This window comes from Idiotropiscis lumnitzeri, chromosome 11, assembly GCF_059441095.1.
Source record: "Idiotropiscis lumnitzeri isolate Australia: NSW breed Sydney's pygmy pipehorse chromosome 11, RoL_Ilum_1.0, whole genome shotgun sequence".
Classification (NCBI taxonomy): Eukaryota; Metazoa; Chordata; class Actinopteri; order Syngnathiformes; family Syngnathidae; genus Idiotropiscis; species Idiotropiscis lumnitzeri.
In genome coordinates, this window is record NC_142401.1 from 4,607,525 (window position 1) to 4,622,096 (window position 14,572).

At 42.8% G+C, this 14,572-nt stretch overlaps 1 protein-coding gene across 3 annotated transcripts; it reads left to right on the forward strand.

Annotated features, from left to right (window-relative positions):
- The first annotated feature begins 298 nt into the window (after positions 1-298).
- LOC148326913 (G protein-coupled receptor 22-like) lies at positions 299-13,371 on the forward strand. Of its 3 annotated transcripts, none has more exons than XM_088310052.1 (3): positions 299-460; positions 7,537-7,660; positions 9,098-13,371. In XM_088310052.1, exon 3 carries the CDS (start codon positions 9,206-9,208, stop codon positions 10,709-10,711), a length of 1,506 nt encoding a protein of 501 aa, XP_088166178.1. In that variant the 5' UTR covers positions 299-460; positions 7,537-7,660; positions 9,098-9,205; the 3' UTR covers positions 10,712-13,371. The 3 variants fall into 3 exon arrangements, with proteins under 3 accessions (XP_088166178.1, XP_088166180.1, XP_088166179.1); XM_088310053.1 differs by lacking the exon at positions 299-460 and adding an exon at positions 6,905-7,075; XM_088310054.1 differs by lacking the exon at positions 7,537-7,660.
- Positions 13,372-14,572: the final 1,201 nt, after the last annotated feature.

Consider the following 14,572-nt stretch of genomic DNA (forward strand, 5'->3'; position numbering starts at 1 on the left):
TTGAACAGAAATTTGCATGACTTTTTTGAGGGGGTGGAATCCTATTTAGAAATCTCTTTCTAACTCATGTCTGTAAACAAAATTCCCAATACTGGCTGTTGTCATTGCATGGTGATTTCCACTTGCAATAAATCGGTTCACCAAGTTGTCTTTTTATTACACTTGCAAAGATCGGAGCTTGCAGGGAGCTGCACTGACTGACTGATGGTGATGGTGAAAGTCTTCCATGGCCCCTCCTCCTCGCCTTGCGTGTCATCTCATGCAACGTGCATCCGTCAGGAGACTGAAGCCTGCTGTCGGCACGCGCGTCCAGCCCGCGGAACTGAGCCGCGTGCAGATCTCGGCGGTGGCTGCGAGTGAAGCTGCTGGAGCTCACTCAACATGTGCTCGGACGAACAAGAGTCTTCCACTTCGCGCTTGCCTTGCGGACATGGATGGCAGATGAGCGCGCAGCATCAAGGTAGGAGTGCACCTGAAGTCTCCTCACGGAATGTGCAACTTTTGAATCATTATTTGCACTTAATAGGTCCGTTATGCATAATTTAACCATGTGCATTGAACGGTCATCTAAAACTTATGACGAGTATACTAGGTGAATTTAGCTGTGCTGTAAAGATCAAGTTTGCGTTATTTGTTGGTTGATGGTTGTTTTTTTTTTTTTTGCGCGCGCGCTCCGTCACGCACAGCTCTGTACAAGATACAAAATATTGATTTGCTGGATGCCTTTATTTCGAGTCTGGGGGCGATTTTAGACGTGGGAGTGGGTCTTGGCACAGTCACCGGCTTCGGCTTGTGGATTTCTCCCACGCTCCCAAGGGAGTGCTGCATGCAGCAAAGACGGAAAAAAAAAAAGCTTATCGTGCATATTGACACGTTGTGTGTTGCCGTGGGCCTACTTTGAGGTCACTTAAGAAAACTCCTACTGCTGGACAAAACAGAAATGTGTGCGTTCACGGTTGGTTACAGCGTTGCGACGTAGGAGGCAAATAACTTTCGGATCAATCTACTGGACATTCAAAAGTATTTATTGATGTACCGCTCGTACTTTTCAAAAACTTCCACGGATAAGAGAAAAAGTTCATATTTCACATATTTGTCACGTCAAGCTGTTGTGCCAAGCAAAATCGCATGTAAAAAATCATTTTGATGTTACCTATTAAATATGACAGGAAACACGTCTGTGTTAAAATGTCAAGCTTTACCACTGCTCCCCCTAGTGGTGGGAGGTTTAAATTCAAAACATAAATCAACTTAATAGAAATGGCGATTGGAGTTTTTCAGCGGATACTTTTATAATTTATAATTCATTTAGCCATGTACAATACAATACACAGCAACGAAATGAGAAAGCATTCACATGAACATATTTAAATCTAATTCTTGTCTTTTGTTCAGTCGTCAAATGACCTGCGGGTCCGCACAATTTTAGCGCACGGTATCATTAGTCGGCATGTCAAAACTGCATCCGGCCCTCAGTCATTCTATTCACATGTAAACTTTGCCTCGTCTGTTTCTTCACGCAAATCACAAGGACCGGAAAATACAAGCGTCAGGGGGGAAGGCAGCATGAGTCGTGTAGAAGAAGCGAGGGATTGTTCTTTTCCACATTGTCGGGTTAATCATGACCTCGTTTACGTGGCGGCAATACCCTCCACTTGTGGAATGACCCAACATATGACTTTTACGTGTTTGATTAGTAATCTCGTCTGAATGAAAATAGATGTACATGTGATTGTCTGTATGTGAAAGCGTTATAATTGTTTTACTGCCTAATCAATCATATTAATTCACGATATTTGTTTCTCTGCAAGTTGACTAAGTAGCCCTCGGTCAAAATGTGCATCTCTTTTTACTCCGTTTATCTCAGCTAGCAACATTGCTTGTTAATAGTTTTCATTGGTTGACTATTTCAGCTGCACCTTTCAAGACCTGGAAAGTCCACGTGAATAATGGATCTGTTTCCCAATACAGTCAAATATTTAATGGCTGCAATGGATGCTCTTAGTTCTTTCATCTTTAATATTTTGTTCAGTCTGCACTCAAGTGTGCATTTCGGATGATGTTCTTCAAGGAAGAACAAATGAGCTTGTCCCTGATTCACATCCTCTTCTCTGTTTTTCTCCATGTCATGCTGGCATCCTTCCGCGCAGGTTTCCGTTGCACGATCCTGTGCGGCGGTCTTGCGGATTTGACGCAAATGATGGATGTATAAGGGTATCAGTGACTAGTGTTGAGTATCGATTCAAATTTCCAAGATGGATTCTATTCGATACAAAAGGGCCCGATTCCATTTTCAATTCGTGATTCACTTTGATTGATTTTCGATTCGATCTCATTTCACGCAGTACCAATTTTACCTTCGCATGAACCGCATTCTCAGAATAACCAATGCTGCAATTAGTACAAACAGCTTTTTGTAACTCGGTGCATTAGTAAAAATATGAACATTTACATTAAGAATCAAAGCCGATGCAGTTCCATGAATCATGTATGTTTTATTTAACATGACCTCGTCAAATCAATAAATACATCTGCCTTCCGCCATTTTGTTTTGGAACGCGACTGACACAATTGCATCCCAAAAAAATCTGTCATCATTTTTGTTTCAGAAATAATCATGAAGATGATTCAACTGTGCATGAAAATCCACTAAAACCAAATGCCTAAAAATTTTAATCACGCGGACGGGAACGAGTAGCTTTCCTCACATTTGAAAGTCATGGCCTTCCGCCTCTACGCGGAAGAGCTGCATGTACTAAAAAGCGGGCGTCTTAAAAGCGGACTTCCACACGCGAGTCACCCTCACTGGGGGATTATGTATTCTCTTGTTATTTGTTTTACATTTCATGCTAGTACCCTTAACATCCGCAAGCCTCTAATGTACTCCGGAGCTGCATCGAATGAGACCATCATCCTCACTCTATTCGACTTATACCTACAATTGCTCTCAGCGGGTGCTGCGTTGCGGTACAACACGATGTGTGTGCGCGTGTGTGTGTGAGAGACATAGTTTGTGTGTCTGTGCCTTTCACACGCTGCTTGACTCCAAGCAGTGGTGAGCGAATGTTATGCTCTGACATGACAATTGTCTCCATCATGGTGTGCTGACTGGAGAGAGAGCGCTTTAATAACAGCTTGATATCTCAATAGGGAGCCTATTTACACTCACACACACGCACACACATGCACGCGCACACGTACTGAGGAGGACATGCGTGTACTTGTTTCTGCAGCAGCCGTTCTCTTGTGCTGTCGATCTCCCCCTCACATCGCAGTCTTTTGAATGCTGCCATTTCTATTTGTGTGCATTGTTTCGTCCCGAGTGATGAGCATTCGTGAAATTAGTGCTTTGACGGAGTCAAGTGACTGAAGCTTCCCTTTTTTTTTTTTTTTTTTGGGGCACAATGGCAGCATGTTAAGAGTACTGGCGGAGCAAGAGAGGGGGCCGTGAGGGTAAACAATAAAATAAAAAAATATATATATGTTTGGACCCCCCCTGTGTTAGGCCAGCTAGTTGATAATTTGAGGTATTTTCTGATTTATATTTTTTCCCTGGGAATTATTTTCCGCATTAGCCCCCGTTCTCCGTAGAGAACATATAATGGTTGTGTATCAGTGTTTTCTGAAGAGTTATGGAGGTTTGAAAAAAAATATATATTATTTTTGTTTTGCTGAACCCTAGGATAGCCTTCGACTTCTGATATCAAATCATTTCAACATCAGCCTTTGTTTACAAACATATTTCCTGGATACTATTTTTTCTTTTGCAGTTTTAAATGAAATAAGGATTGAGCTGTTTATTTATTTATTTTTCTTAAGCTGTTGCTCCCCTGGAGTCTTCTGGCGCCCTCCAGGAGAAGCCCGCCTTGCTGGTACAGTCTAATTACTGCCAAAGTATGTGTGTTGTCAACATAAACACGTGGACTTGCACTCAGCACTTCTTTGGGTAACATGAACATTTGACAAATACCAATATAAACGCTTCGTTTAAAAAAGAAAAAAAATTGTTTAAGATAATATTGCTCAGTTTTGACGAGCACCAACAAATCTATTTAATTAGAAACTTTAATTATTCTCCATTTAATTTATTCATTTTCAGGCACTTTCAAGGTAGACTTCCCCATTTTGTCATGTGATTGAGAGCATGTTGACTGATCTTTAATGCCCCGCAGAATTTTCATTTTGTTCGGATATGAGATCCATAGTCATCATCTGATCATCATGATCTGCTTCTTTCACCAGAAAAAATAAATTAAGAACTTAAAAACTTCTTTAGCAATTAGCATTAGAACATATGTTGGTTTAACCAAAACACAGGTTTACGACCAAAAAGCATATTGTGCAAGCTTTTTGTGAAAAGAAACATGACAAGCAGAACAGTCACGTTGGCACGAATTGCTTTTGTGACTCTTCAAACTATGAAAAAATTCTGAGAAAGGGCATTTGATGGCAAGATAATTTATTCACAGATCTACAACTCATTCTACGTTCAGACCGACGATGAAATGTCGCTTTGCCGCACATTTCTCGCATGAGTTTGACCGAGGCTGCTTCATTTGCACCATTTTCTGCGCAAGTGCGACGTGCCTGAACTTGTCCGCTTTCCAACGTGTCGGCCTTTCACTCCCTCATAATGGACGTGACGAGCTGATTTTTATCTTCTACTCAAAAGCTGTGCTGATATCGAATCCAAAGGAATAGAATGACACCATCTCCAGGCATCTTTTTGTCATTACAATGGTTTATAGTCTTACGTACCTAATTGTCAAAGTAATTAGTAATAAATATGTTATGTTATATGATGTAGGTATTTAGCTTGTTATCTTTGTAAGGACAGTTTTTTTCTCAATAGATATACATGCGTACTTCATGTCGCCACTAAGTGTATAACGTGTCATCGTTTTGAATTTTTAATGATGAGATGTATTGGTGCGATCAATTTTGTGGTAAATTGCGGATGTCGACGCTATATAATGAAAGTCGTCAATTCTTTCACAAACAAAATCATGAACGATACTCTTAACCGCCCACGTCACGACATGCTTTGCGGTTCTCTTTGCAAATTGTTTTAGTAAACCAAGCGCATCTGCCATTGCATGTCAGTAGTTATTTTGTTCAATACTAAAGCAAGAATTGTGTGGACGTGGGCGTACTTAAGAGGGATGAACACTATCATTTGAGAAATGATTGTAGATGAATGAGTTCTTTTTTTCCACAGTTTTCCGCGTGAAAAGATGCCGCGTGAGGTTAATTGCGTCTACGGGAGACCCATCTGTGGCCGTACGTGACATTTCAACAGTTGAACTGATTCCACATGAAATGCGGCCGCTAATTCAGACATATTTAAGGTGATGGTTGAGGAACTAGCTAATTAACGGACTTTTCTGTTGCTCGGATCGATGGCGCGGCCCCGCTTCTTTTGACTGCGGAATGGATAGTGTGAAAATAACCATAAGATGTAATAATGAACATGAGCAATGAGCACATTTTGTCTTTGACCCAAGAACCAGAACCTCAGCGGGGAGAGAACTCCCACAGTGCGACTGTGTGAGACCATATAACTGCTCCGCAACACCCAATTGCTTTCCTTTTTGGACAGTGCAATGCATGATGACAAGATGTCGCAAAATAGGTCAAAATGGAAAGCGCAGTAAAGTGAAGTGAAGCAGCAGGCATCGTAATCTTGCGATTCCCGCAGGGAAAGCGGCATTTAACAGGTTGTCAAAATGACAGTTTGGTGAGATGACCAGAGAAAAATGGAATTCTATTACATTTTCAAGTTTTTTTTTTTAAACAAGGTAGGCACATAGGTAGAAATAATATACAGATACAAAGACTCAACTCGAAGAACCCGTTCACTCGCACAGCAGCACAGACGCCAGCACGGTTCATTCTTAAGGCGAAGACAGCGTATGTGCCACTGGTACTATGAAATCTGCCTGGCAACACAAGTTAGCTGAATTCTGATTGGATAAAAACCCTCTCCTGAAAATTCTCTCTCTCTCTCTCTCTCTCTCTCTATATATATATATATATATATATATATATATATATATATATATATATATACCCCCCAAAAAAGACAGTTTTTAATCTGTTTTGTTCGGTTAAAGAACTGCTGATCTTGAGTTGCAGTACCACTCGAGATTAGTACATTGTTCATCCGACAACTTTGTCAGTGCTAAGTTAGTAACTTGTAACCCAATTGGGCAATTATGAATCTTTTGGAAACCAGTCTCTCTCTCTCTCTCTCTCTCTCTGCTGGGAATTGGTGAGGGCTGTGAAACCGCAAGCTGGGCGGGTAAGACTGATGTAAGATTTCATAGTGGGGAAAAAAAACAAAACAAAAACGCTCCCACCTCTGTTCCCCGGGAGACCTTGTTTACCAGCTCCCACTCTTCTTTTCTACTTCCTCTCTCAGCTGTTCGTTGTCTATAATGAATTGCAGCTGTTGGTTGACTGGCGTTTTTAGCGTTCACGTTCAGTTCCCAGGTGAGACGTGCTCACAAACAAATGCGTGAGCCTTCCCGAAGCCTTAAAATAATATTTTCATAAACCGGCATTGATTTGTTACTTGCTGCTGCTCGTGACTCTCTGCTTTTTTTTTTTTTTTTTGTGCACCTAACTTTCCTATTTTTGCCTCCTTACCTCCCATTTTTTTTCGTTTCCCAATCATGAGGAACATTGCACTTGGAGTTTGCACATCCCCACCGCTTTCAAACTTGTGTCAAGAAGTCGGTAATTTGCTTACATTACTAAAAATAATCAGGACGAGTGTACTGTTGATCTTTAGGGACTTCCGTTTCCTCCCACAACTGCTCTTTACAGTATCCAGGGAGACAAAAAACACACGTCAACAGAAAGCAGTGATTTTTTTTTCTTCTTTTTTTTTGTGGAATTCTTTGAGGCCCCGCATCAGGAAAAATATCACTACACATTCCTGTTGACAAATTGCGACTTCTCCCGTGCCATTGAGTACACCCTTGACGCTAACTGAGGTTGAAATTTGCTTGAACTCCGCTGCGGACACCTGTGCAGCGCGGCTGCCGTGGCAACCCGACTAGTTTGCTGAAGGGTAAGTGAGCAACACCGAGTTTAAGAGTTGCCACTTGTTTTGGTTTTTGCTGTCTGCACTCCTGATTTGCTGCTTCCTCATCCGGCGCTTCCACACTTGACTCTTAAATGACCGCCACGAGTTGATGCTGAAGTACAACTGTGATTTTTCTTTAAAAACACGTCCTATTGATTTCCCCTAGGCTCCATCTAAAGCCGCCTTTCTAATCAGTAATGAGCAAATGTGTGTGGCTTTGCTTCTCTTTATCCTGGCTTCTGTCAATACAAAACAACAAGATGCCAGATGCCCTCTGTGTGCCGGCAATTACAATTAAAAGTGCAGCGCCAAGTTGGACATTTGTTCCCCCGTTGCATAACAAAAATCTTTTGACCTAAAGTTTTGATTCCGCTATTGAACCCGCAGTCCCAATTAGTCCCCTCTTTTCCACTCTAATTGACTTCTTTGGTCTGTTTTGGTTCCAGGATTTTCCATTTCCCACATAGTGCTCCTTCACTCACCGTAGTTGTCATAGCAACGCCACATGAAACTGCTGTGATGTCAACCTTAGGAGCACCTTCCAGTCAGCAAGAGAGATAACAACTGACAGTAAGTTTGCCATTCTAAACATAGAAGTGCTAACAATAAATGATTTGTATGATATCAAATCCGTCTCATGGCATGTTTTAATTTCGGGCCTCGGGCAAAAGTACGGTGCGTGCTGCACCAAAGATGCGCTTATTGTGTTTGTGATTAAACATCGCGAGAAGAAGGTTGATTGCCGTTATTTTTAGCTCCACTTCACACTTTTTATTTTTTTATAGAACACAGCAAGTGCGTCTAAAATGTTGCCTTCAGAGATAATCAAGTGTTGGATTGAAATTTAGATAGGATGAAATTTATGGAGCTCATCCAAGACTAAATTGTCCACAGTTGTGCACGTGAGTGCGAATGGATTGGTTCGTACTGTTTGGCGACCAATCCAGGCTGGAACCCGTGTAGCATGCCATCCGAAGAAGGAAGAGACTTTACTGATGATTTAGTGGTTTATTTTTCTGAGCAACATTTGTGTAACCATTCGAACCTAATGACCGTAAGAGCTGAAACGCATTTCAAAACACACGCAATTAGCTCGCATATTTCACATTCAACACTCAATATTTACAAACACAAAATACTTATATACATAATTTACACACCTTTAGCCTCTTCGGAGGGAGTGCGAGTAAAAGAAATGTCTGTTTTTCTGAGGCTCAATACGAAACTCTTCGTCGTACTCTTCGTGAAGTTACCTTGCGTGTGAACTGTACCAAACAGGAAATTTGCTCTCAAAATAAAAGCGCATAGCTAAAACCGGAAGTGGCAGTTAGAAATGCGAATTTCAAATGAAAATAAAATCTAATAAATAAAATCACTACTGCTGTTCCAAAAATATGAATATGGTGAATTACACCCCGCCTCTCGCCCAGAAGTCCTCTGGAATAACCTCCAGCTCACTCACGATTGCAATGAGGACAAACGCTGTGAAATTGGTTGAGGGATATTATTAATGATGTTTATTTCAAGCTATATTCTGCGTTTTGGTCATTGTGTTTGTTTTGTCAGACGCCGCGTTCATCATTTACACAGTCTTGCACAGTTTGAGTTGAGATGTAAGCAATTTGGCCCAAATTGCTGACTCTGTTGTTTTTATTGATCCGCCGTGGGAGCAGTTGATTGCCTGTGGGTTTGATGACTTACTTTCCATCAATTTGTTCATTCCCCTGAGCTCCAGTACACATTAGTGAGGACTTATCGTGGCGCCCTACCGTTCGGTAAGCGACGTGCGCCCGTCTCAAGCTGTGGCTGAGCACTAGGGGTAATCAGATGTACTCGCAAGAAGCCACTCGATAGCTGGATATGAGGGAAATATAGCATGATGGATGGAAAGATAGATAAATGTGTACGTGGAGAAAGTGATTGTTGTCACATGCTGAAAGAGAATAATGTGTTTTCATTCTCCCCTGCGCACTTCATTTCTCATGCGTCTGCCTTGTGTGTCCCCAGCCCTCTCCCGCTCTTTCTTTCGTTCCTGCGTGATGGAAGCCCAGCCCGGTGTATCATGGGACTCCATCCAGCGGGTGACAGGTACAATATGTGAGGACTGAGGCGGCCATGGAGACCGACAGCTACACCGCTAGCCCTGCCGGCCTGAGGGAGGAGCAGGCCGGTGAGGCATGGTCCAGTAACCCGGCATCATGGTACACGCCGTACTCCCTCGGGTTCCAGGTGTCACTCACTGCTTTCCTCATGCTGGAGCTGGTGTTGGGTTTCAGCAGCAACCTGACCGTGCTGGCGCTGTACTGCTCGCAGTCTAATTTAGTGGACTCGGTCAGCAACATGGTGACGGTCAGCCTGCACGTGCTGGATGTGGCGGTGTGCCTGCTGTGTTTGCCCCTCACGCTGGTGGTGGTGCTGCTGCCGCCGGGGCCCAACCTGGCGCTGCTGTGCCGCTTTCACGAGGCCTGCGTCACCTTCGCCAGCGTCGCCACGGCCATCAACATCCTGGTCATCAGCTTGGACCGATACGACATCTCGGTGCGTCCGGCCAACAGGCTGCTGACGACGCGCCGGGCGGCGCTACTCCTGGCGGCCGTGTGGCTCGCGTCACTCGTTGTTTTTTTCATCCCACTCCTGGAGGATCAACTGTCCGGTGGCGAGGGGACTGCGAGCAGAGGGCAGGAGGCACATTTGTCTCTGTCCTCTAATGGCATCAGTGGAACAGCGATACCAGCGTGGCGTAACCGGACCCTGTTGTGCATCGGGGGGAAGGGCGACCACTTAGGCCCGGGGATGTATTACCACCTCATTCTGCAGGTTCCAATCTTCTTCACCACTGTCACAGTAATGCTGTTCACCTACTCCAGAATCCTGAGGGCTTTAAATTTCCGGATTGGCACCCATATGAAAAAGACCCAAAGGTTCATCGGCCCCTCCTGCACGGGGCTCCACAAGAAATCACCTAAAAAGAAGACCAAGCTCCGGATGATTAGCAGCAGCAAGCCAGAAGGGGAAAAATGCACGGCAGATGCCACGAAACAACTCAGTCACCCTCCCCTAATACCGTTCTCATCGCCCACTCCCACAGCAGCCTCTCCCCCTGCTTTGTCTTCTTCTGCCCGACTGGTCACGTCCGACGCGGGCGCTGTCACTCATATGCCAGCCGCAATGGGCGTCCAGGCCTCCGTGTCGGCCATCATCGCCCTACGACGCGCCGTGCGGCGACACCGAGACCGACGAGAGCGCCAGCGACGCGTTTTCAGGATGTCCCTCATCATCATCTCCACCTTCCTCGGTTGCTGGGCTCCCCTGTCGGTCGTCAACATGCTAATCCTGGCCATCGGCCCCCGTGACCCCCTGGTCAGCCTACGCTTGTGGTTTTTGGCTCTGGCGTACGGCACCACCGTGTCCCACCCTTTGCTTTACGCCTTCACGCGACAGAAGCTGCGACGAGCCCTTCGGGCCAAGGTGAAGAAGCGAGTCGTCTCCTTGCTTCAGGTGGACCCTTCACCGGGGGGCACTGTCATCCACAACTCTTGGGTGGAAAACAGAAAAACAAGCCGGCAGGTGCGGCTGGAAGCGAGCGAAGGTTCTGATCGCTGCTTGGCGGAAGCCTTGTGAAACACACGTACACGTGCTTGGGTGCTGATAATTCAAAATGAAAGAACCACGGACGGATGTGTTCCACCGTCACTTGAGTGACGCATCCACCCGCAATAGGTGGAAATCTTCAAGATCGCATAAATGAACATTTGTTTGTAGTTTTACTGCTACTACTCTGTGGGAACAACGTATATTGAAAAAAAGTGAACGTGTTTCTGTAATACTCGACGCTGAACCGTGCTTCACGTTGCTCTTAATAACACTTCAAATCTTCCAGGTAGACGTCACTGCCCAACAAACTCTAAAATTGGACTTGCCCGTGTACTGTTACTGTAAAACCGATAATGAACCATCGCTTGAAAAGCGCAATAAAGCTGGGGAACGCTGAATTTTTGCTAGTGGTGAGCCGTGCATTTCACATGTAAGCTTTCAGTGAAGTCCGACTTAGTTCAACTTGAATAAATCCCCCTCATATTACCATCATTTATGATGAATAAATAATATACAGAAACACACTTACGCACTACTGAGCGAGTGTTGGACCACCTAGCTTCTCTTGAAAAGTCCGACTCGCAAGTGTATCTGCAATTAAATTCCCTCCTTCGGCCATTGTAGTTTAAAAAGCAAGAATATATTTTACATTTTCGAACGGTCGCCAGTTACGACTTTCAGGTGTGTTGATTCCGCATAGCGCCGCCCCCTCACAAGTGAGTCTCCAATCGCAAAACCCGTTCATCACCTTCAGCGTAAGGCCAGGTGCGAAGGCCTCACTGTCATCAACTCGTGATCTGATTGGCTATCGCAACTGTCTATCAACTATGAAAGCCCCCTTGAGACAGAACAGACGCCCGCATGTTTGTATCTGAAGGCCTCGGACGAATGGTGCATGCTACTGCTATTATGAAATCTGCCTGGCAACACAAGCTATCTGACTTCTGATTGGATAAAAACTCTAACCTACAAATTCAACACTAGGATATAATATGACCAATGTGAAGAATATGATCACAATTTCTTGATTATGCTAGGCCAGCAGAGAAGGCCTTGACCGCCCACCACAATTTTTTACCCCTTCGGATGCCGTTCACATGCGGACTTGCATGATGAAGCGTCTCACAGCAGCACTTGTATAACAGCTCCCGAAAAATAGGCTTCGCCAAACAGTCGATCACGTTTGCCACCCACTCGGAAGCTCCAAGACAGCTTTCAAAGAATGTCGATGCATCTAAATGACCGTATAAATATTTTAAATTGGTTTCCTACGACCTCTGCCTTAATTATGTGCTCTGCCATGTCGTTTGTCACGAACGCCGCTCAACCCCGTTGTATATTTACAGGCTCACTGAGTGCAAAGTGTACCGCATTAAATATGATGCCGAGGTTTAATTATGTCAGCGTAGTAGGTTTAGATTCACGGGAGGGGAGCGAAAGGATCATTATGAGTAACTGTGAAATCCTAAAAACGCATTTATCGAATATTAAATCGTTTCCTTATGGTCAGATGTTACAGTGTTATTATTCAAGTGTACCTCGAAGATGTTTTTGTATCTAATGATAAAATGTATTTCCATGCTGACTGTCAGGGAAGATATGTTGTGTAAGAGAACTGCTGCAAAAAAAAAAAAAAAAATCACTTATTTACTTTAGCGAGATAAATGACATTTTTAAATGAAACAAAAATAGTTTGCATATAAACACACACACGCAAAAAAAAATGAAACTGGAAAACATAATTTGCCTCGCATCATCCGAAAGAGTGTAATTAGAGATGACAAAATGTTCACTTTGAAGGGGACATATTATGGAATGATTTAAAAAAAAAAAAAAAAACATTTTCAGTGCTTGTATTCAAATACTGTACTTTTTGTGAGTGAGCTAAAGCTGAACTTTGGGCATTGCTTCTTTAAAAAAAAAAAGAAATGGAAAAAAAGTAATTTGTCCTTAGAGTGGATGGAACAGTTGAAAAAGTGATGCAAAATCCTGGTTGTCATGGTTATGAAAAGTGTATTTGCATTTGCCCCCAAAACCGGGTATTTTATTTAAAAAAGACCTTGACGAGCACATATTACTTCTGTTGTTTAGCTGATGCGTATTTTGATGGAAGAATGTCCGAGACCCTTTTTAGATTAGGACTTTGGAACTGTTTAAATTTGTGGAAAAAAGAATAACGTGTCCTTTAAATAAAACAAAAGACTTATGCATTGTAATTATTTTAAACATTTTAACAATTCTTCGTATCCTTGATAATGTTGATGAACACCGATCTTTATCATCATTCTAATCGAGCGGGGGTGCCCAACAGTTGGGATGCGGACCGTTAAAGGTGCAGCCGCCTTTCCTCTGTTACGACACTATCTCCGTCAGGTTGTACAGGGAGAAAAAAGTAAGGAAACAAATGATGAAAAATGAGACGAAAACAGTTCATGCCACAAAATGAGACAGAAGACACTCTCAAGAAAAGAAGTATTTATTCCAGAAACCAAATTGGCAGTCTTACTTAAGCTTGGTGATTATCGCTAGTTTACTCGGTTCGGACATCATCTACCTGGGCATGAATACGTTGTGTTTTCATTTTTTCTAAAGCAGTATTTTGTACTTATAGGTACAGGTATTTAAGTATTTTTGGTAAAATGAACAAGTGACCAGTTAGCTTGCTTCTAGCTCAGTTTATAATTACATAAAGCCAATAAATAAATATATATATATATATATATATATATATATATATATATATATATATTACTGTGTTATTACCGTTTTTTTTGTTTTTTTTTTATTAATGTTTGGAGGATCGTTTCATAAAAAAAAAAAAAAAAAAGACACAAATGTACATGTTGTATATACAAAAGTGGAGAACCGCAATGTACAGTCCCCGTCTTGGTTCGCATGTGATCTTAGGCAGACATTTTTGTAGATGTTGTTTGGGTTGCAGCTGGCTCATGTCAGATGCGACATGGCCTGGCGTGGCGTGAACACGACCAACGCGACTACGAACTGTCAGTGAAGATGAAGTGGTTGCTTAATCGGACCTGTGTTGGCTCTTGACGTGTGTTTGCGTGTGCTCGTGTGTTCATTGTTCTCACACTCCGACACTCATCTCAGGGGCCATGGGATGTCTCACGTCTGCTATTAACACACTGCTGAATGTGAACACAGCCAGAAAGATGGATGTTGATTGTATTGTATGAACATGTGCATTTCCTCTCTCTTTTTTTTCCCCATGATGATGTGCTTATGTGGATGTATTGTATTTTAATTCCAATTGAAGCTACGAATAAATGACAAACGGGTCATGGCTCACGTTAATTTATTCAATTGCAAAACGATACAGTGCACGATATGAAACTTGAGTTGCAAGGTGGTTGCTCCCGTGAGCTTTTTTTATGCAAAGAAAAGTGTGTGAAAAGAATCTGCTTCGTAAAATGTCTTCAATGATTGCATTGGGGAGGAAGGGTGGAGGAGTGAGGAGTTAATTTCGGTCTTTATTCCCTTTCAGATGAACATTGCAGGAAATGTGATGCGGTAAAAAAAAAATTTGTTACAAACCAACACGGTGTTGATGGTGTGGAGAGTGTTGAGAGAAACAGGCTAAGAGGTTCAATAATCACTTTTGTGAGGTTTCTTTATTGACCTGCGCTAAAGTTTCGACGTCAAACTGCCGTCTTCTTCAGGAGCTTTTTATGTCCTCTTCGTTAGGTGGTGACACTTACGCAAATGTTGACGACAGTTTGACGTCAAAGAGGTAAATGAAGCAATGTCATTGTCTTAAGAAGCGAACAAAAACAATTATTGAATGCAAGAGAAGACGAGATGTACTCATTAACCATGCCAAGAAACTGCTAACAAAGAACAAAGTGCCAAGAAACTGCTAACAAAGAA